The following is a 22119-nucleotide window of genomic DNA, read 5'->3' as shown; positions in this document are numbered from 1 at the left end:
GTTTCCCCCCCCCCCCTTTTTTTCCCCCTCATAAACCATGTAAGCTACTAGTTGTTACCAGGTGGTTATGGCTAAATTGACGACGTTGGTCCAAATTTTATTAAGCAATCTCCCATAAACAGGGAGGTGAGGTACAATTTAAAAATAGAGTAAAAAGTTTGTCAAGACAGAGGACACCCAGTTTGGAGAACGTTTCGCCCCTCTTGAAATAACATACGGACAAAATGCAACTTTTAAGCCTGCCAAATATAGAGTTTGTTTCAAACACCATAAAGAGCCATCATCTGAAAGGAGGTATCTTTAATAGAAAGCAAATGTTTTACCAGATTTGTGCCTTTAACAAGGCCGACACGCAAGTAGAAGCACCTCAACAGCAAGTGCCACAACAAACTGTTCAGGTCTGCTAAAATATCAGAAACCACTGGCGTTAATAATTTAACCATTTCTAAAAGTCTCCGTTGGAAGAAAATCCACCTGAAAGGAAGCCTTCCAGACAAAAAAAGACACTGGGTTCAAGAACCCTGTCCTACCCCACAAGGCTGGTAGGAACAGAAGCATTCTTTGGCCGTGAATTAATACAAGAGTCCTAAATCATTCTGGGTTTTAGGTTTACCGTTCCTTGTCCGCTGTTGCCAGAAGAGATTGAAAAGAAATGCGGTATTTGATGGGCACTTTTAACCTCCCTGGACGGTCCTTCGGGTCCATTCTAAAAGGAGGACAGAGTAAGGAAAGATTTCCCTGCTCTCTCTTTCCTATTACAAATCAGCACTGGCATTAGGCAACTTCTAGTGATGGCACGCGTGCTGGAAGTGGCACGCAGAGTTGTTCTTCCAGGTTCCAATGCATCGGCCAGCTGGTCTTCACACACGCGGATGTGCCAGAAACCGGAATAGCAGCTACCCGGTGTGCATGTGCGTGCCAGGCGGCTGCTCTTCTGGTTTCTGGTTTCCAGCGTACATATGTGTCTCCCAGTTTCTGGCGTGCATGTGTGCCCGAAGACCAGCTGGCCGGGTGCACATGCGTGTGCCAAAAAACAGATCATCACCTTCCCAGTATGCGCATGTGCACCGGGCGGCTGCTTTTCTGGTTTCTGACATGCTCCCGTTTCGGCACTCAGTGCCGAAAAGTTTCGCCAACACTGTTCTAGACAAATCTCCAGCATGCTCTGATTCGGCCATTTCTGTTAAAAAAGAGAGGAAGCAGGTAGTATATGGCTACTACATATAATTGGAGCAAAAGGAATTCCTTAACGTGGCCTGGTTGTTGGAACATCTCCCCAGCTATTGAAGGAAACTAGAATTGCAAAACTGGCATTGCAAAAGTTGAGCTTTTGTTTGGATACATATAAGGATTTATAGAGGAATGAGAAGGTTGAGAGACTTCCTGCAAAAGGTCACACTTTGTGCAAAATAAGCAACCAAGTTAACCAAGGACCGGGCACTTGATTAAACAACACAGTGCATTTACTATCCTTCTAATTTAGCAAGATGAGGTTCTTGCTTTGTTCATAGCAGAAAAAAAGAGAAGGTCTCTTAAGGCTCATAGAGGCAACTTCAAGATAGTCATACTCAAGACGGTATTCATCTGCCTTAATCCTTGCATATAAGTCTTTCCCTAGTTGGCCGTGAGGAGTCACAAGCCATCTTGTCCTTGAAGTCGAGAAGGACGAAGGAAAAGTTACAGCATCAACTCTCCGGGTGGAGCCAAACATCTCTGGAGCAATTTTCAATTCTGGGCATCCCCGTTTTAAGCTTATCAAGTAAGGCACCAAGTTCCAGTTACATTATGGGACAGCTGCTGGTCTCGTTCTGCTGCGGGAAGAAACAGACAAGCTTAGACCTGATGATTTCTGGCTTGGAGGGTCGTATGGATTTGCACAATTATTTCAGTACACAAGTAGTGTTCATAAGCCAAGTTTACAGCCCGGCTGAGCAATATTGGGAGGTGGGTGGGTGGGAATAGTTCTCATCTCCTTTGGTAAGTTTGCAAGATTCCTAAGAACCCCCAGAGTTGCTATCATTTCTTTTTTTAATCCTGAGTATGTCAAAGAGATGAGGAGGACATTACTCCATTATTCATTTATTAAATTGGTAGGCCGCTCTGATAAGGTGACTCTGGGTGGCTTACAAACCATAAAAAAGATAAATAGGAATTTTAAACTTTTAAAACTATGTAAAAAAAAAACCCATCTAAAATCAAGGAGATGGATGACATGGGAAGGAGATCGGTGGTGGTATCCAGCCGGTTCGGGCGAGCCGGTTGTGGCGACCTGGCTCTATGCTGTCCTACTTAGATAATGTTTTCTAAGCCGCATGCATGGACGCAAGGCCGCACGGAAGGCGCATGCTCACATTTTCAGTGCGCAGCGAACCGGTGGTAAACTTTATGTGAGACCACCTCTGGATGAGATCTTCTTACTCTGTCAACCACCTCCGGCAATGAGCTGGAAGCCCCAAGCCAACCGGAAAAAAATGAGTCAGTCTTTTAATGCCCTTCGGAAGGCCAAAAGGGAGGGCGCAGTCCTCACCACCTGTGGTGGTAGAGTGTTCCACAGGGTTGGGGCCACCACAGAAAAGGCTCTTCTCCTTGACACCCTACCTGCTGGAATTGCGTAGCAGGCCTCTTCCGTTAGCACAAGTTGGGACAGTCTAGAACAGTGATGGCGAATCTATGGCACGCGTGCCAGAGATGGCACGCAGAGCCCTTTCTGTGGGCATGTGCACCATCGCCAGCTACTCTTCTGATTTCTGGCCTTTTTCAGGCTTTTTTCAGGCCGTTTTTGGGGATTTTCAGGGCATTTTTCAAGCCATTTTCAGGCCGTTTTTGACCCAAAAAATAGGCCAAAAAAAACAGCCAGCAGGCGCCAGAGCATCAGAAAAAGGCCTAAAAACAGCCAAAACCCAGGCCGTTTCTGGGTCTTTTTGGGGCTGTTTTCTGAGCCATTTTCAGGCCTTTTATGGGTGGTATTCCAGGCAGTTTTCTGGGCAGTTTTCAGGCCCGAATAATGGCCAAAAAACAGGCATGCACGCACTGGCCAGCTGATCTTCAGGTTTCCAGTGCTCTGGCACACGCACATTCACTCATATTCCGGGTTTGGGCACTCAGTGCCGAAAAGGTTCACCATCACTGGTCTAGACTCATTGGGGTGACTAATGTGCATATTGATGCACTTTCGAAAACCCCAATTGGCGTTTGAAGAAAATGCATCCCCATCAACCAAACAAGAATCCAAGGATCTCGTTCTCATTCTCAACATTCAGACGTTCAGTTAAACTTAACCTGGCTATGAATCCCTAGTTTTGTTTCTTCTGCAGAATCTTCCACTTCTCCATCACCTTCTCCTCTTTCCAGATACATGACCATTCCTTCTGCAGTCTCCTGAAAGTAAAAGACATGTGACAGAGATGTTGATTAACTTTTTTAAAAATATATATATTTTTGTGCCTTCAGGTTAGTCTTCACACCCTGGCAACTGCCTGAATAAACCCATAAGAGTTTTCTTTGCAACGGTTTTGTGTTCTTCTTCTTAGGCTGAGAGTGAGTGACTGACCCAAATGTCTAAGTTTGAAACCAGAACTCGTAAGTCTGCTGGTTTCTAGGCTGGTGCCTTAAACCATCAAACTAAACTGGATTTCTGAGTAATAATTAAGGTAAAGGTAAAGGTTCCCCTCGCACACAGGTGGGTTTCAGCAGGTTCTGACCAGTTCTGGAGAACCGGTAGCGGAAATTTTGAGTAGTTTCGGAGAACCGGTAGTAAAAATTCTGACTGGCCCCACCCCCATCTATTCTCTGCCTCCTGAGTGCCAGCTGATTGGGAGGAAATGGGGATTTTGAAGTAACTTTCCCCTGGAGTGGGGAGGGAATGGAGATTTTACAGTATCCTTCCCCTGCCACACCCACCAAGCCACGCCCACCAAGCCACACCTACAGAACCGGTAGTAAAAATTTTTGAAACCCACCACTGCCCTTGCACATATATGCTAGTCGTTCCTGACTCTACGGGGCAGTGCTCATCTCCGTTTCAAAGCCGAAGAGCCAGCGCTGTCCAAAGACGTCTCCATGGTCATGTGGCCAGCATGACTCAACGCCAAAGGCGCATGGAACATTGTTCCTTTCCCACCAAAGGTGGTCCCTATTTTTCTACTTGCATTTTTTACGTGCTTTCGAACTGCTAGGTTGGCAGAAGCTGGGACAAGTAATGGGAACTCACCCCGTTATGCGGCACTGGGGATTCGAACCGCTGAACTGCCAACCTTTCCATCAACAAGCTCAGCATCTTAGCCACTGAGCCACCGCGTCCCCTGTGAGTAATAATTAGGTAAAGTCAATTTGGTACTTACATTCCCATCACCGTCGAGGAGAACAATACCGATGTTCTCTCCAAGTCTGCGTGACTTTTGGGATTCCCAAATCAGGGTGCTAGGACTTGGGTTTAAACCCACATTTTTCCCCCAGATCTGTAAAGAAATAATGGTACAAAAGTTAAACCTCTAAAAGTTAGAGCCTTGGTGGCGCAGCAGATTAAAGTGCTGTTAAGTAACACCAGCTGCCTGCAATTACTGCAAGTTCGAATCTCACCAGGCTCAAGGTTGACTCAGCCTTCCATCCTTTCGAGGTAGGTAAAATGAGGACCCGGTTTGTGGGGGCAATAAGTTGACTTTGTATAAAAAAGAACACTGCTTAGGGGCCCCCCGAAAGCCCTACTAAGCAGGTATATACAAAAGTATGAAGGCTATTGCTTAACGCATTGTAAGCCACCCTGAGTCTCCAGAGAAGGGCGGCATATAAATTGAACCAAATAAATAAATAAATAAATAAATAAATAAATAAATAAATAAATAAATAAATAAATAAATAAATAAATCCGATTTTAAATGGCTTATGACTGATGTGAAAGTGAATGTGCAGAGTTATGCAAGCAGCCTTAACAACGAGAAGCAAAATAAAACCATTTTTAAGTTTTTCCCCCTACAAGAATGTAAGAGGACTCTTAAAATCAACACTCACAGTTACTACGTGACCAGCCTGAAGAATGAATTGAGCAGGAAACTCGTACATAGTGTCAGATTCGTTTCTGTGCTGCTTCCTAACCATCCATCCACCTAGTAGTTGATCCTGGAAACCAAAGTTGCCTTTAAGAAACAGATTGATCTAAGGCCCTGGTGAAAAACGTTTTAACTTCTTTTGCCAAAGAATTCTAGCATGTAGGTCAGTGTTTCTCAACCTTGGAAGCTTGAAGATGGGTGGATTTCAACTCCCAGAATCCCCCAGCCAGCAGCGCTGGCTGGGGGATTCTGGGATTTGAAGTCCACCCATCTTCAAGCTACCAAGGTTGAGAAACACTGATGTAGGTGAACATTCTTGGATGAATATACAAGCTCATTTATTGATAGCGGTCTCAATGTTTTATATTTCTATTTTGCTTTTCCTTCGGAAGCTTAAGGCGGTATTCTCCTCCATATTTCCCCAGTAACGGGCCGGTTGGCAAGCTGAATTATGAGATAGCAGCAGGTCTAATATTCCCAAGTGAGCTTCTGCAACTGAAGATTTCGTTTTTCATTTTATTTAATTTGTATACCGCCCTACTCCCGAAGGACTCAGGGCGGTGAACAGGCACAGAATAAAACACGTAAAATACAAAAATTAAGAGCAGAAATAAAATCGAATTAAATCAATTTAGCCCAAGACAAATTTAAAACCCCAGGTTAAGAACAAATTAAAATTTGCATTCAAATTTACATTAAAAAAAGAATGGAAAACGTTAGGCCGGACCAGCCTGGTGAAATAAAAAGGTCTTAAGAGCGTGGCGGAAGGTGCGTAGATCCGGGATCTTCCGTATCTCTGGGGGGAGCTCGTTCCAGAGATGGTCCTGAAGTGGAGTTTCTCTACTCCTAATCCAAGTTGAGTTTCTCCACTCTTGATTCTGAACAGCCGTTAAAAGGAATGGTTGTAAATTAGGAATTACTTGTATTCCCAGAAGCGAAGTTTTATTATCACACCGACTTCGTTTCTGCCCTCACGTATCCTCTTTGCAATGACTCTTCATTCCAAGAAAGCCAGATTAGAATTTAATTTAATTTAATTTAATTTATCGCATTTCTATGCCGATAGAAGGGGGGCAATTGGTCTGGGAGAAACAGCATATCTCCCCCTTTGCATTTTTAATCACTTCCTGTCTAAAGGGTATCCCAGTGGTTTAAGTGCAGCATTGCAGGCAAATTCTGCCCACAACCTGGAGTTCGATCCTCAAGGTTGACTCAACTTTCCATCCTTCCGAGGTTAGTAAAATGAGGACCCAGATTGTTGGAGGCCATATGCTGACTCTGTAAACCACTTAGAGAGGGCTGTAAAGGACTGTAAAGCGGTATATAAATCTAAGTGCTATTGCTAAGAATTCCGGGACTACGATCCCATCCCAAATTTGAAAACCATCGGATTTATGAAGGACACAAGTCAAGCCATTCTTTTCTTTCCAAACAAAGAATCTTTAGGTATCCCTCGACTTATGACCAGAACTAAGAGCGGAATTTCCACTGCTGAGCAAGTCAGCGAGTTATGCCCGATTTTACAGACTCTTCTGCCACCGCTGCAGTTGTTAAGTGACTCCCGTGATTGTTAAGCGAATCTGGCTTGTCCCATTGACTTTGCTTGCCGGAAGCCAGCTGGGAAGGTCGCACATGATGATCATGTGACCCTCGGATGCTGCAACCATCCTAACTACATGCCGGTTGCCCAGCGCACAAATTTTCATCACATGACCATGGAAATTTTGCAATGGTTCTAAGTGCAAGGACTGGTTTTAAATCCCTTTTTACAGTGCCGTTGTAATTGTTGTGGCCTGTTGGCTGCCAACCTCTCCAGCAGCTGAATCAGAGGAGGAAGAGGCGTGTGGGAGTTGGGGTCAGCATCAGGGCAACCTGGGAGCTCCGAGAGGGAAGAGGGAATGGAGCTGTCAGAGAAAGAGAGAGAGAGACAGGGGTGGAGCCTGAGTCATCCATCAGCCCTCAGATGGAGAGTCAACAGCCCCCAGGTCTGGAGGTGGTTGATGAGGAAGAGGAGGAACAGCTGGGTCCAGTGCCTGACGCACAGAAGGCAGAGCAGAGGAGAGCAGTGGAAATCTATGGGCCGATCCTGGGGAAGGAGGAGCCACCACTGCTAATGAGGCCCCACCCTAGCTCTGGGGATAAAAGGCAGGGGGCGGAGATGAATAGGTGTGGCACACAACTATTCATGTCCCGGGTGGACAGACTTGTTAGCCTGCAAGAGAAACTTGTTGCCAGGGCTGCCGGCATTCATAATAAAGGAATCTTTTGAGTTCACATCAGAGGGTTTGTCGTGTTTGGGGAGCTGGGTCAGAACAGTAATTTTGAACAGTCACTAAACGAACGGTTGTAAGTTGGGGGCTACCTGTGTTCCCAAAATAACTTTTTTCCAGATGGAAACAGATATTCAGGTGTTGGAAAAACCCAGAGATGGATGGTTTTACCTTATCAGAATTGTTTTTAATTTTGATGAACATTCCTTCCATGTCAATGTCTTCGATGGAGATGCTCCCTGAAGAAGATGCTCGCTGGACCACTTTGAAGCTCAGGCTGTGAGCCTGTTTCTTGGCCGAGGCGCGTTTCCGTTTCTTTCCTTGCAAGAAGAGGCGGTGGCCATGACTTACGGTGGTCCAACTCCCATCGCTTCTCTTCTCCGCTTCCCCACTTTCCAAGGAGAATTTGGAGAGTTTCAAACTACCGAAGAAACACACAAAAAAGTCACTCTTAAAAAGCCACAAAGCTAGATTAAGAAGATACAGCTAGTCCTCGAGTTACAACCGCAGTTGAGCCTAGAATTTAGCCTGCTAAGTGAGAAATGTGTCAAGTGAGCTTTCTCTCATATTACCACCTTTCTTGCCACATTTGTTAAGTGAATCACAGCAGTTGTTAAATTAGTAACACGGTTGTTAAGTGAATCTGGCTTCCTCTTTGACTTTGCTTGTTGGAAGGTCGCAAAAGGGGATCGCATGACCGCGGGGCACTGCGACCGTCATAAAATAGGAGTCAGTTGGCAAGCTTCTGAATTTTAGTCACATGACCATGGAGATGCCGCAATGGTTTTAAGGGTGAAAAAACGGTAATAAGTGACTTTTCCTAGTGCCTAGTGACTTTGAAAGTCACTTTGAGAACCACGGTAGCCCAGTGGTTAAAATGCAGTACTACAGGCTACTTCTGCTGACTGCTGGCTGCCAGCAATTTAGCAGATCGAATCTCACCAGGCTCAAGGTTGACTCAGCCTTCCATCCTTCCGAGGTCGGTAAAATGAGAACCCAGATTGCTGACTCTGTAAACCGCTTAGAGAGGGCTGTAAAAGGCACTGCGAAGCAGTATATAAGTCTAAGTGCTATTGCTATTCTGATTTTGCATCTTGTGTGAATTTAGTCTATTGGGTTTAATGCATCCTGCAAACCGGATTAAGAGTTAATTTAATAATTAGTAGGCCTGTTGGTCAGGAAGTGTGGGAGACCATGTAGCATGGGGGTTAAAGTGTTGTACTGGGATTGGAGATCCAGGTTTAGATTTCAAGAGACGTGGTGGCCCAGTGGTTAGAATGCAGTACTGCAGGCCGCTTCTGCTGCCTGCCGGCTGCCTGCAATTTGGCAGATTGAATCTCATCAGGCTCAAGGTTGACTCAGCCTTCCATCCTTCCCAGGTGGGTAAAATGAGGACCCAGATTGTTGGGGGCAATAGGCTGACTATAAACCGCTGAGAGAGGGCTGTAAAAGCACTGTGAAGCGATATATAAGTCTAAGGGCTATTGCTAAACGAACTGTTGTAAATCAACAATGTATACTTACTGAGAGGCGATTTCCAAGCTTACCGTTTTTCTTCTCCTTCCAGCAACATCTTATAGGCATTGATCTCAAGATCCAGGGCCAACTTCACATCCAACAGATGCTCGTATTCATCCAGCTGGGACTGCATCTGTTGCTGCATCTCTGCCATCTCTCTGTTTTTTTCCGCTAGGCGTCTTTTGGAGGAGTCACGCTCGGTATCGATCACTCTCTGCAGTTCCTTTAACTTAGTCTCCAGCTCTTTGATCCTGGCTTGCAATCCGATGTTCTTGGATTTTACAGAAATGTGTTTTTTTTAAGGTTAGGCACTTGAGGCTCGAGCGACAGAGCTAAGAACAGACTGGTTCTAAGAGAAGACACCTCTTTTGAGAAGACTGAAGAGGCCCAAAAATGAGCGTTGAAACTTTTCGTTTGGGTTTTGCTCATTAGGAAGGTTTGTTGTTATAGAAATGGCTAGTAGGTATTCTTATGCTAGCCAAGGTGGCACAGTGGTTAGAATGCAGTATTGCAGGCTAAACTCTGCCCGCTGCTAAGCGTTCGATTCTGACCGGCTCAAGGTTGACTCAGCCTTCCATCCCTCTGAGGTCGGTAAAATGAGGACCCAGATTGTTGGGGGCTGACTCTGTGAACCACTTAGAGGGGGCTGTAAAGCACTATGAAGCGGTATATAAGTCTACGTGCTATTGCTAAAGTGGGAAGGAAGGAAGGAAGGAAGGAAGGAAGGAAGGAAGGAAGGAAGGAAGGAAGGGCCGTGGTGGCACTATATAAGTCTAAGTGCTACTGTATTTCTATTTCTATTTTTACTATATAAAAGTAAAAAATTGAGGTGTTATGCTACTACCTTATTCTATTTGCACCAAAAGGAGTTGGAAGTTAATACTTTTCTTTTTCTCTCCCCTTTTACCCTATACTTTTTTCTCTTCCCCCTTTTCTCCCTTAAAGGTAAAGGTAAAGGTTCCCCTCGCACATATGTGCTAGTCGTTCCCAACTCTAGGGGGCGGTGCTCACCTCCGTTTCAAAGCCGAAGACCCAGCACTGTCCAAAGATGTCTCCGTGGTCATGTGGCCAGCATGACTAAATGCCAAAGGTGCACAGAACACTGTTGCCTTCCCACCAAAAGTGGTCCCTTTTCTTCTACTTGCATTTTTTAAGTGCTTTCGAACTGCTAGGGTGGCAGAAGCTGGGACAAGTAACAGGAGCTCACCCCATTATGTGGTACTAGGGATTCGAACCGCTGAACTGCCAACCTTTCAATCAAGAAGCTCAGCATCTTAGCCACTGAGCCACCGCGTCCCTCCTTTTCCCACTTATTTCCCCCTTATTTTTATTTTTATTTTTATTTGCATTTCTGTATTTTAGATTTTGATGAACTAATAAAATATCCTTCCTAATAGAAAACCCAAGAGGCATCTACTACACCATTGCGTATGTCTAGTTTTGCCTGGTTTTTCGGTTTACCTGTGATATGAGATTATCAACCTTCAGTTTCGTTTTTTTCAGTTCCTCTTGAACAGAAGTAGCAAGATCATGCTTCTTTTCAGCATAAAGGAGTGCATTTTCTACCTGCAAAAATAGTTTGGGTTAATAATGTTCGCTGTAGCATATTCCTATCTACAAACAGGAAACTATAAAACTATTTCTGACTTTCAGAATGTGTGTTTGCTATTATAAAGTTCCATATATTTGAAAGTAAATGTATTGTTTCTTTTCATATTTTCATCCAAATTGCATCCAAAAATTATCCCAAGGGATGTTTTAAATTCAGGAATCTATTTTCTAGATTCCCCCAAATATTTTAACTTGGTGTTCCTTATTGTCTCTATTCAGTGGCTTGAGATTCATCTCAATCTTACAAAATGCCCTCCTTCATAAACTGTAGACCTCCGTTTTCCCATACGTCATCTTCCCAACCATCCCCAAATCATTCCTTTCAATGTTCCATGGCTCAACTATGGATTTAATTTCTAGACTCAACCAACTAACCAGCTTCTGGCTCCTTTAATAATGAAGACTTATGGCCTTTCAGAAGTTGCTGATGTTCCAGCATTCTTCACCACTGATTAGGGTTGCTTTGAGTTGTAGAGTTATAAATTCCTCATCATTGGTTTTAGAATTGTTTATTTTAATCTATCTATATATATAAATGACTTTATGTGTGTGTTCCAGCATAACTCTGGAACGCCTTGAGCAATTTCAACCAAACTTGGTACGCAAATGACTTACTCTCTGGAAAGAAATATTGTGGGGGGTAGGACACCCCTAACACCCCTCAGTGTGTGTGTGTGTGTGTGTGTGTGTGTGTGTGTTCCAGCATAACTCTGGAACGCCTGGGCCGCTGAAATGAAAATGAATGAATTATATCTATAGTGTCAAATCACAGTACTTTTGACAGGGATAGTGTGAATTTAAGATTCAAGTTCTGTTAAGATACAGCCTGTTGTGTCTTAAAATGGCTTCTACTGTACAGCACAATGGAGTTGCCATGGTAACAGCTTCACAGTACTCCACAATGGTGCTCCATCTGTTAAGGGGGATTGGGATAAATAGATACCGGGCATTGCCGGGTTATCAGCTAGTCCTCAAAAGAAAAACTGGTCCATGGAAATACATGGCTTTGAGTAGACAACACAACATTTTCCCTTAAGATTCTTCCCATTTAACTCACTTTGGCTTGGAAATTTTGTTCCACATGATCTTTGTATTCCTTGATTTGTTGTTCATGCTCTTTTCTGAGCTCCTGGAGAGAATTCATTAGTTTAGCATCATATTCCTGTTGACGGCCAGATACAATCCCTTGAATCCTATTCTCGTAAAGTTGCTTCTTGTTCTTGAGTTCCTGAGAGGAGAAAGAAAGAGAGTTGCAAAGGAAGAATGTTGTTAACTTAATCCCTAAACAACAGCTTTAATTCAACTGACAAATCTGGATTCACCCCACCCCACCCCCAAGTAACTTGTGGGCTAAGTTTGGATATTCCTAATGCAAATCCATAAAGACATTCTCCTCATCTTTTGTAAAATTTAAGTGATGCCACTTGGTCTTTGGTTGCTTAATTGGAACAGTGGGATCCTTGGTGCTGTCTGAGCTTGGTTGTTTTCCTGCAGACATTTTGTTACCTGACTAGGTAACATCATCAGTGCATGGTTAGTTCAAATTCTCTTCTAATTGGAATCTTCTCTTATTACTCTTGCTTCTCACATCTCTTTGATGGTCAGATTCTAGACTGCAAATTTGGGGGAATGACAGTTTAACTCATTTCATAAGCTATGGACTGCTGCCTACATTGATGGCTTACAACAGGGATGTCAGACTCAAGGCCTGGTGTTCTGTCCCCCTTCCCCACACAGGCAAACACACAACCAGGCACGCCTGCCAAGATTTTATTAAGCAATCAGATTAGAAACCCTTGCAGATAAGAGTTTTGGCAGTAAACTGCGAAATGCCTGCCAAGTCAGTTTTCACTCACAGTAAGCAAGAGAGAGTTTATCCTCAGTCCAGTTCAGCAGCAAAAAGTAATCCACGAAGCAAGTTAGCCAAGGTCCAATCCAAATATGCACAAGCCAGATTTCAGGTAACGTGATGTGACTCTCAGGTTTTTAACTTTGACCGTCACAAAGCCTGAAGAGCAATCACACGCACTTTTATTCCTTGTGGGGTGTGGCTCAGTGACTCAGCTCAATCTCTGGCCCTCCCACGCCTCTTTTGTTGCTGCGCACGCTTCTCCCTCCGACGCTGCCTGGGATCAAGCCAGGATTCATCATCCTCGCTCCCTATCTGTTGTTGTTCCAATATGCTTTCCTCCTGGCATATCCCAGGCTGTTCCTCTTGGCCTTTGGATGGAACCTGAGGCATTGCCAGAGAGGAGGGTCCTGGAGAGGGAGGCCTTGTCAGTTCCTCCCCATCACCTTCTGAGTCTTCTTCCTCTGTTAGGACAGGCTCGGGAGTCAGGGTCACAACACCCGGGGGCCAAATCTGGCATGCGGGGGTACTTAGATCTGGCCTGCGGGGCCGCCCTGAAAACAGCAAAGGACCGGCCCGCAGTGCCTCTGCTAGAGAAAACGGAGCTTGGGAGGGGTGCATGTGCCTGGCAGAGGGTTGCAGGGAGCCATGGCAGCCAAAAATGGAGCTGGGGAGCCCTTTTCCGCTGGCAGAGCGCTCAGGCCACTACAGGCGCCCCCGATACAAGTGATGGTGAGCTAGCCATGCCCTCTGCCTCCCCCCAAAGTCAAACACAATCCTGATGCGGCCCTCAAATCGAATTTGACACCCCTTGCTCTAACGCAGGAGTCAGCAACCTGTGGCTCTGGAGCCACATGTGGCTCTTTCAACCCCTCTGCTGCGGCTCCCTATCACTCAAAATATGTGTCACAACCACCAATGTGCGACACCCACTGGCACGCAATTTATTGAGCTTTTCAACCCCCGTTAGGCCAACCATGGAGAAATCCAAGAAAAGAAAAGTTTCAGAAGAAAACAGAATGTTTAATTCAACTACATATGCCAGTTTTGTGGCTGCTCAAGAAATAGTCAGGCACGGGAAGGGTTTTGTGACTCCCGGTGTTTTCTCTTCTGTGGGAAACGGGTCCAAATGGCTCTTTGAGTGTTTAAGGTTGCAGGCCTCTGCTCTAATGGAATGGGTCAAATCGGCATTTTGGGCTGACAATACATACATTTTCATGGAAGCTCTTCAGAAACGCCACTTGTTCTCGGAAAGATTTCACTTGATTTTCCAACTCTGCTCTTTTCAGCTTCTCATTCTGAAGTTCATTTCTGGAACTTTTCAGCAGCTCTTTAAGCTAGGAAAGGATTAAAAAACAAAACAAAACAAAAAAAAAACATTCGCTATGCTCAAGGAAGCATTTGCACCCTTTTTAAGTTATCCAAAGGTTAGGATTTTTGGAGTTAGGATTTTCAGCTAAGACTTTGTCTGAAGTTAATCTACCTGTCTTTCAAGATTCACCTCCTCTGTGTAGCCTAAAGGCAAACTATTTCAAGTCAGCCTTATTCCAACAGATCATTTTAGGCCATAAAACAGCATCCGAGCTTTTGTTAGTCTTACTAATTGTAGATAAAGCAAACACGCGTTGCCATGTTTTTCAGCATGTAAGACCGATTAGGTTCACACCCTAAAATATGTAATGTAGTTTATTTTGGCTTGGCATACTGTGTGGTTCTAAGCCAACTTTGTGTATCAGGACATCATTTCACTAACCCAACTAGAACTGCCAGGTAATAAGCCATGGAGTACAAGCAACTTAATGAAGATGTTGGCATCAGCGGAGATTCCTAAACCAGCATGGATTAGATAGCTGACATCTCTTCTCCATGATATATGAGTACGCTTGTTCTACGGCGTTTCAAGCTGAGTGCTTAGGAAAGCAAATGAAGATTCATTTTTGGATGAGGTCATTTTGTTTTTTTGAAACTTTTAGTGCCATCCAAGAGTGGCATGATTGTGGAGCTCGGTGGATGGGAGGGGATTTGACTGATGGCTGGGTGTCTTTTTAAGTTGAAAGTCCATTCAAGGTCAAATGATACGATTGTGATTAAGGTAAAGGTTCCCCTCGCACATATGTGCTAGTCGTTCCCGACTCTACAGGGCGGTGCTCATCTCCGTTTCAAAGCCGAAGAGCCAGCGCTGTCCGAAGACGTCTCCGTGGTCATGTGGCCGGCATGACTAAACGCCAAAGGCGCACGGAACGCTGTTCCCTTCCCACCAAAGGTGGTCCCTATTTTTCTACTTGCATTTTTTATGTGTTTTCAAATTGCTAGGTTGGCAGAGCTCACCCCGTTACGTGGCACTAGGGATTCGAACCGCTGAACTGCCGACCTTTTGATTGACAAGCTTAGCATCTTAGCCACTGAGCCACTGCATCCCTTTTTGATTGTGAATACTCCTCCCCAATTATAGAAAACTGTGTGCCTCCGTCGACCTCATTCACAAGGAAATCAAACCCAGATACAGGTAAGTCCTTGACTTACAGTTTGTTTGGTGACTGTTCAAAGATACAACGGCCCTGAAAAAAGTGTCTCACGACCATTTTTCACACTTACGACCATTGTAGCATCCTCATAGTCACCTGATCAAAATTCAGCTGCTTGGCAACTGACTCATATTTATGACGGTTGCAATGTCCCGGGGTCATGTGATCCTGTTGGGCAATCTTCTTGACAGCAAAAGTCAACGGGGAAGCCAGATTCGCTTCACCACCATGTTGCTAACTTAACAACTGCAGTGACTCACTTAACAACCGTGGCAAGAAAGGTTGTAAAATGGAGCAAAACTCACTTAACAACTGTCTCGCCTTAGCGATGGAAATTTTGGGCTCAGTTGTGGTTGTAAGTCGAGGACTTATCTGTCAGGTTTTGATGTCATCTCAAATAAATTGCACTCCCAAACAATTAATCTTTGCTGAAATATTCCATTTATTGAATACGACAGATCTGGCCCCGACTTCGTCATAGCCAATACTAACCCTCTAACCCCCCAAACCCTTCCCTTTCCGTTCCCCAATTCTCATCTTCTCATTGGCCATCTTCCAAGTCAGTCTCCCCAGCTTCTGACCTCACCCCACAGGAATGTTTTCCCCCCCCATCCCATCTCCTAGGGGAAATTGTCTACAGAGAAAATAAGTAAATGAAAAGTCAAGCCTCATCTTTTTATGGCAGCATCAGAATGCTGACATTACCTGTACTGTGAGAATCCAGATTTCCCCCATTCAGAGATCCAGAATCCCCCCATTCAACACAGCAAAATAAACCCAAAAGCAAAATAAATATGCAGTATAGATAATAAAGACCAGCCCCCACAATTTTAACAAGACGGTTGAGATTTCGCTCAACAAGCCCTTACAGAAGTTGTTTGATCCTTGGATTCTTGAAGCTCTTTCTCCAAACTCTGCTGCGCGTGTAATGCGGTCGCCAGTTCAGCCTCCCTGGAGTTTAGCCGAGCATCCAGATCCTTCGCTCGAGCGACGGCTGAGCTCAATTCATTTTCTTTTTTAGCGTTCCTGCAAACAAAATTGAGTTGCATCAGAAGATTTCTTGGCATCTTAAGGTGTGTTCTTTAAAACAGCTTCAAGCTTGGTTTTGGAATGCTAGCTGATCGCTTGCTTGTCTAGCACACTAAACCGTAAAGTTTGCACATTGGTTGTTTTGCTCGTCGCATGAATTTAGCCCATGAGTTACATTTAGGTCGGCAACCTTAAATCCTCAAAGAGCCACAAAGGTCCTAATCGGAAGCCCCCCAGTCAATTCTACACCCAACCGGAAGTCTGGTTCCCCCACCATAGAGTCTCCTCCTAGTACGGCGTCCTTTTTCCGCTCCCAGTCCTAACCGAAAGCCCTATCAATTGTGGAGCTGACCAGAAAACCCACCCTTTGCCATAGAGTCTCCTCCTGGCATGCCATGCTTCCCCCCCCCAAAAAAACCGGAAGCTCCTCTCAAAATTTTGGTGCCGACCAGTGAAATAGAGCCGCAGCAGAGGGATAAAAGAGCCACATGCGGCTCCAGAGCCACGAGTTGCTGATCCCTGGTTTAGGAGATGGTGTGGATCAGGCCTCTGTACTGATTCCACAAAACCACAGCTTAGCACAGGGGTGTCAAACTCGATTTCATTGGGGGGGGGGGTCGCATCAGGGTTGTGTTTAACCTCGGAGGATCTAGGGTGAGCATGGCCAACATGATGTCACTCATGTCGGGGCAGTGTCTGTGGTGGCCCGAGCACTCTGCCAGCGAAAATGGGCTCCCAAGCTCCATTTTTGACTGTGATGGCCTCCTGCAACCCTCTGCCAGCGAAAATGGAGCTTGGAAGGGCCACACGTGGTCCTCCCAAGCTCCTTTTTCGCTGGCAGAGGCACCGTGGGCTGGCCCTTTGTTGTTTCCAGGGCAGCCCCATTGTCCAGATTTAAGCACCCCACGGGCCGGATCCAGCCCCCCAGGGGTTGAGTTTAACACCCCTGGTTTAGCATAGTGTGAAATGCCAGTCCAGCCTCTAAACTTCTGAACATAAAATCCCAGAAGATAATCAAAGCAGAGAGATCCAATTTTACCAAATGATACTTCACAAATCTATAAAAGAAATATCAATAATATTGTCGGAGCCATGTGACAGACTGAACAACACGACAATCAACCACACTGCACCCTGTGATTGTAGCATACATAGAAACCCAGTTCCAGTAACCAAGGTTAAATTAACCAGGATTATACATTATCTGGACAGCCACTATGCCACCATGTTCACTCTCAGACAGACAGGGAGGATATAGGCTAGACTGCTACTGGGTAGGACAAATGCTAAATCAGCATTTGTGTCCATGGCAACTGCCTTCTCAGCAGAGAATCTTAACAGGATAACTGGAAAAGAAAAGCTCTGAGGAATTTTGGCCCTCAGGGGCCACTATCCTTCCTCAGTCACCCAGATTATGCTTTTTTTATTAGTCATGCAATCAGTAGAGGCACATGTGCAGTACTATTTGCATTTTATTGATAACGTTAAAAAAGGCCAGGTTCATATATTGCAGTAATGTCAGGTGCAAACAACTGGATCCACCTACCCTGTTACCCCCAAAATAAGACATCCCCTGATAATAAACCCAATTGGGTTTTGAGCACATGGCAATAAGGCCAAGCGCTTATTTCAGGGTTCAAAAAAATATAAGAGAGGGTCTTATTTTCGGGGAAACACGATATGTAGAGATCAAACTATTTTATTGTATTTTGCCTATAATACAGGTATCTCTCTAGACTGCTTGCCTACTCTTGGGAATAGACAGGTAAGGTTTTAGGGAACTTAGGATAGGGTTCCCCAACTTTTCCGGAAAAATCCTTTATTTTCAGGATTGTCATTGAAAAAGAGCTACTTTGCTGCTAATATTTACCAACTCGCAACGAAGTTATACCTGTTTTAAAGAACATCACAATTTGCAAACATTTATCCATATTTTATCGGTCCACAATTCTCCAATATGGAGAGGGGTTATTTCTTATATCCCAAATTGGCAAATCAGAAATGATGATTTGCGTTTTCCAGATTAAACAACTAATGGAGAGATCATGAATTGCCTAATTCAAAAATGGCTGAATTTTGCTGTCGGTCTGCAAGGATTGAAAAATTCAACCGAGGGTGAATTTTGCCCAGAGGGATTGGTTTTGAATAAGTTTACCCAGGATTGTTCACAAACAGAAGCCTATATGGTTACAAATATGACAAGTCTTTTAACAGTTTTAGTATTGAGACAAGGTCCAGGCAACAGTAACAGTAACAGTAACTAGACACCTACTTAACAAATGCAAAAATAAAAAATCTCAAGCTGAGTTTCTTTATTATTATGGCTTGTCTGTTTTTGACTCAACCTTTTGGATGACTTTAGCAATTTTATCTAGTAACTCACAGTTTAGCGATAGATAGATAATATGGATATAGAGCCACGGTGGCGCAGTGGTTAGGGTGCAGTACTGCAGGCTATTTCTGCTGTCTGCTGTTTGCCTGCAATTTGGCAGTTTGAGTCTCACCAGGCTCAAGGTTGATTCATCCTTCCATCCTTCCAAGATCGGTAAAATGAGGACCCAGATTGTTGGGGGCAATAGACTGACTCTGTAAACCACTTACGAGACAGCTATAAAAACATTGTGAAACAGTATATAAATCTAAATCTAAATAGCTATTGCTATTAAGAGCTGTGGTGCCACAGTGGTTAGAGTGCAGTATTGCAGGCTAACTCTGCCCACAGCCAGGAGTTCCGATCCCGATCAACTCAAGGTTGACTCAGTGGATAAAATGAGGATCCAGATTGTTGGGGGCGATAGGCTGACTCTGTAAACCGCTTAGAGAGGGCTGTAAAAGCACTGTGAAGTGGTATATAAGTCTTATTGCTATTGCTATATATTTTCCCAACAATAACCCTGTGAGGAGGGACGGGTTGAGCGGGCGAAGGACTGGCCCCAAAGCACCCAAGCCACCTTTTATGCCTATTGACAGATCATGTGTCACCACGTTGCGTCTTACTCCTAAGCAACCATGTCTATAGTTGTCTCTTACTCCTAAGCAACCATGTATATTTTTCCTCCCACCCTGTTCCTTCAAAGGGAAAGGCCTAGAACTCACTGCCACCTGGTTTCGAAGCCAGCCCCTTAGCCAACAATCTAGTTCTCATCCAATTTATCCAAGTAGCCTAATGGGTGAAAATAAAGCCAAGGGTTTATTGAGCGGGTTGTGGGAACTCGGCTTCCCTTCCACTCCCACCTCTTGTGGATTTAATAAGACCAACACAACTTTTCTGGGTTAACCAGAGACAATGTATATTGCGCAATAGGTTCAAAGCTCTGTACATGAAGCGTTGAACAAAGACAGAAATTAGGTACAATGGTTTTTATACCCTTCTAAGACAAAGGATTCTGTTAACTCAGCAATTCATATGATCATATACATTTGTCATTTTTAATTGACATTTCCTAATTACTGTTTCATATTATTTTTTGCCAACAGTCATAATTCTTCATGTAAATTACTGAAGCATAGATTCAAATTATCTCTTGTTAATATTACATGTGGTCATACTTGATCTCTTTAACCTTCAAACTGTATATCATCAAACGTTTGTATCTCTGACAACTGAGGGGCCCCTCTGTGAATGTTTCTACTTCAAAGGAATTCTCTCCTTTCAACTGGAGATAACTGGCTTCCCTCAAACAAGCACATTTCCTTTCTTACCATACTATGAATAAAGAGGACCCTTCAGTGATCATCCAGCTGGACTCGCATTTACCTACATTACACCCACCCAGATGTGCGGACTTCAATCCCCAGAATTCCACAGCCAGCATCAACACAGAAATCCCACGCATCGCTTCCAGAAATCGTGGGCGATCCATCACCGGATGTTTTTAAGACCAGACTAGACCCTCACGTATCTGAAATGGTATATAGGTTCTCCTGCTTGAGCAGGGGGTTGGACTAGATGACCTCCAAGGTCCCTTCCAGCTGATTCGCTCTACTCTATTCTACCCCAGTTTCATTTTTGGTGGGTGTCACTGCCGCGTTGTGTTGATAACTCCCTAGAGAGTTGGGTGGCATAGAAATATGATGTATTAAATTAAATTAAATTAAATTGTGGCTTATAAAGGATCCTGCTTTGGCACAACAGGGCCGAGGGGGCGAAGCAACCGGCCTCAACCATCCGCGTTTTACCACTTCTCCGGGGACGCGCCGGTCGTGGGAACCCCAGCCGTTTGCGGGGCCCGTTGGAAAGAGCCTCCCCGGGGAGCCGGGACTGACCTGGCCAGAAGCTGCCGGTGCTCTTCGCCCAGCGAGTCCGCCGCCGCTTGCAAGGCCGCCTCTTGCAAAGCTCGGTGCTCCAGCGCCTGGCGCGCCTTGGCCAGCTCCCTCTCGTAGCTGCTCCGCAGGGAGCCCAGGTCGTGGCTGCTCTCCTCCTCGCACCGGCCCAGGCGGTGATGCAACGCCGCTTTGGCCGCCTCCAAGGCCCGCACGCGTTGGATGTAGGCGGCCAGGCGGTCGTTGAGCTGGCGCAGCTCCTCCTTCTCCCGCAGGGGTCTCCGGAGGTTGGGGCTGGCCAAGGGGCTCAACAAGAGGTCGGAGGCCAGCCCGCTGTCCGACTCCGGCGTGGAAAACCTCGCCGCGGCCATCGGGGTGGAAGAAGGGAGGAAGGGAGCCGGCCGGCCAGGAGGACTTGCGCAAACACGCCCTGCGCGGGGCAAAGCCTGGGCTCTTTTAAGGGGACCGCGGCCGAGCAGGGAGGACGATGCTCCGGCCGGTTGGGAGCTGGAGGGTGGGCGAAGGGCACCTTTCGGGCTCCGGACGCTTTTCCTCCCACCCATGGCCAAGCTTGCCAGGCGTTCCACGGAGCCTCGAGGCTGGGACGCATCGCGCCTCCTTTAAACACAACCTGTGCGCACAGAAACAAAAAGAGGCCGAGCCCCCCGTGAGAGGGGAGGCGGGATCGGTTGCCAAGGTGCACTCTCACCTGGTCATTCATTAAAGGAGGAGGAGGAGGAGAGGAGGAGGAGGAGGAGGAGGAGGAAGGAGAAGAAGGAGAAGGAGAAGAAGAGGAGGAGGAGGAGGAGGAAGAAGAGGAAGAAGAAGAGGAGGAAGAAAAAGAGGAAGAAGAAGAAGAGGAGGAGGAGGAGAAGGAGGAAGAGGAGGAGGAAGAAAAAGGAAGAAGAAGAAGAAGAAGAGGAGGAGGAAGAAGAAGAAGAGGAGAAGGAGGAAGAGGAGGAAGAAGGAGGAGAAGGAGAAGAAGAGGAGGAGGAGGAGGAAGAAGAAGAAGAGGAAGAAGAAGAAGAAGAGGAAGAGGAGGAGGAGGAGAAGGAGGAAGAGGAAGGAGAAGGAGAAGGAGAAGGAGAAGGAGAAGGAGAAGAAGAAGAAGAAGAAGAAGAAGAAGAAGAAGAAGAAGAAGAAGAAGAAGAAGAAGAAGAAGAAGAAGAAGAAGAAGAAGAATGCTGGCATCAAAATGGCCTGCAGGACTAAAAGGAAGAGGATGCAGGTAGAGCTCATGGCAAGGTTGCAAACTCTCCAGGATCGGCTGGGATGACTACACGTAAACTCCCTGTGCTGATTGTTCTCCGGTTAAATGGCTGAAAAACCGAGCCATTTATTTTATTTTATTTTTATTTATTTATTTGTCAAGAATGTATTTGATAATAAGTATAAGCATGGATTGGATACATAAAATAGATACAAATAGAAGAAACATTAGGACAGGGACGGTAGGCACTCTGGTGCTCTTATGCACGCCCCTTACAGACCTCTTAGGAATGGAGTGAGGTCAACAGTAGACAGTCTTAGGTTAAAATTTGGGGGGTTTGGGGATGAAGCCACAGAGTCAGGTAGTGCATTCCAGGCATTGACCACTCTATTGCTGGTTGTATTTTCTGCAATCGAGTTTGGAGCAGTTTACCTTATTTTTTTTACCTTCTTATATTATTTTTTACCTTATTATATTATTTTTTTACTTTATTAAAAGTAACGCGGCATATAAGTGTAAATGCTATTGCTAAACCCTTTGCACCGCTTATTCCTTTCCGTTTTACTATTAAGCTGGCCACACAGTCTATGGATTGTAATTTTAATATAGTTAGACCATGTATAATTGACAGACTGGATTTTATCACAGATTTTAGTTTGTGATTTATTATTTTATACTAGAATTTTTAATTGTATATTTACTGAGTGTTTTTATTTGCTCTGGTCTCTCCTCTATGACTCTAACAAACTGAATTGAATTGAATTACATGACCACGGGGATGCCACGACAGTCGTTAAGC

At 45.0% G+C, this 22119-nt stretch overlaps 1 protein-coding gene across 1 annotated transcript; it reads right to left on the bottom strand.

The window, feature by feature from the left end:
- Positions 1 to 1724: 1724 nt before the first annotated feature.
- LOC139323806 (lamin-B3-like) lies at positions 1725 to 20481 on the bottom strand. The gene is made up of 11 exons (XM_070953276.1): positions 20114 to 20481; positions 15688 to 15844; positions 13505 to 13630; positions 11502 to 11672; positions 10295 to 10399; positions 8863 to 9104; positions 7487 to 7736; positions 5008 to 5115; positions 4341 to 4457; positions 3280 to 3378; positions 1725 to 1811 (listed from the first exon to the last, which is right to left on the bottom strand). The coding sequence occupies exons 1-11, from the start codon at positions 20479 to 20481 to the stop codon at positions 1779 to 1781; spliced, it is 1776 nt and encodes a 591-aa protein (XP_070809377.1). The 3' UTR covers positions 1725 to 1778.
- Between the last annotated feature and the right edge of the window lie 1638 nt (positions 20482 to 22119).

This window comes from Pituophis catenifer, unplaced genomic scaffold (assembly GCF_029215685.1).
Source record: "Pituophis catenifer annectens isolate HBS135680 unplaced genomic scaffold, rPitCat1.0.hap2 SCAF_14, whole genome shotgun sequence".
Lineage (NCBI taxonomy): Eukaryota > Metazoa > Chordata > Lepidosauria > Squamata > Colubridae > Pituophis > Pituophis catenifer.
The sequence above is the reverse complement of the archived record's forward strand: the minus strand, read 5'-3'. Positions and strand labels throughout refer to the sequence as shown.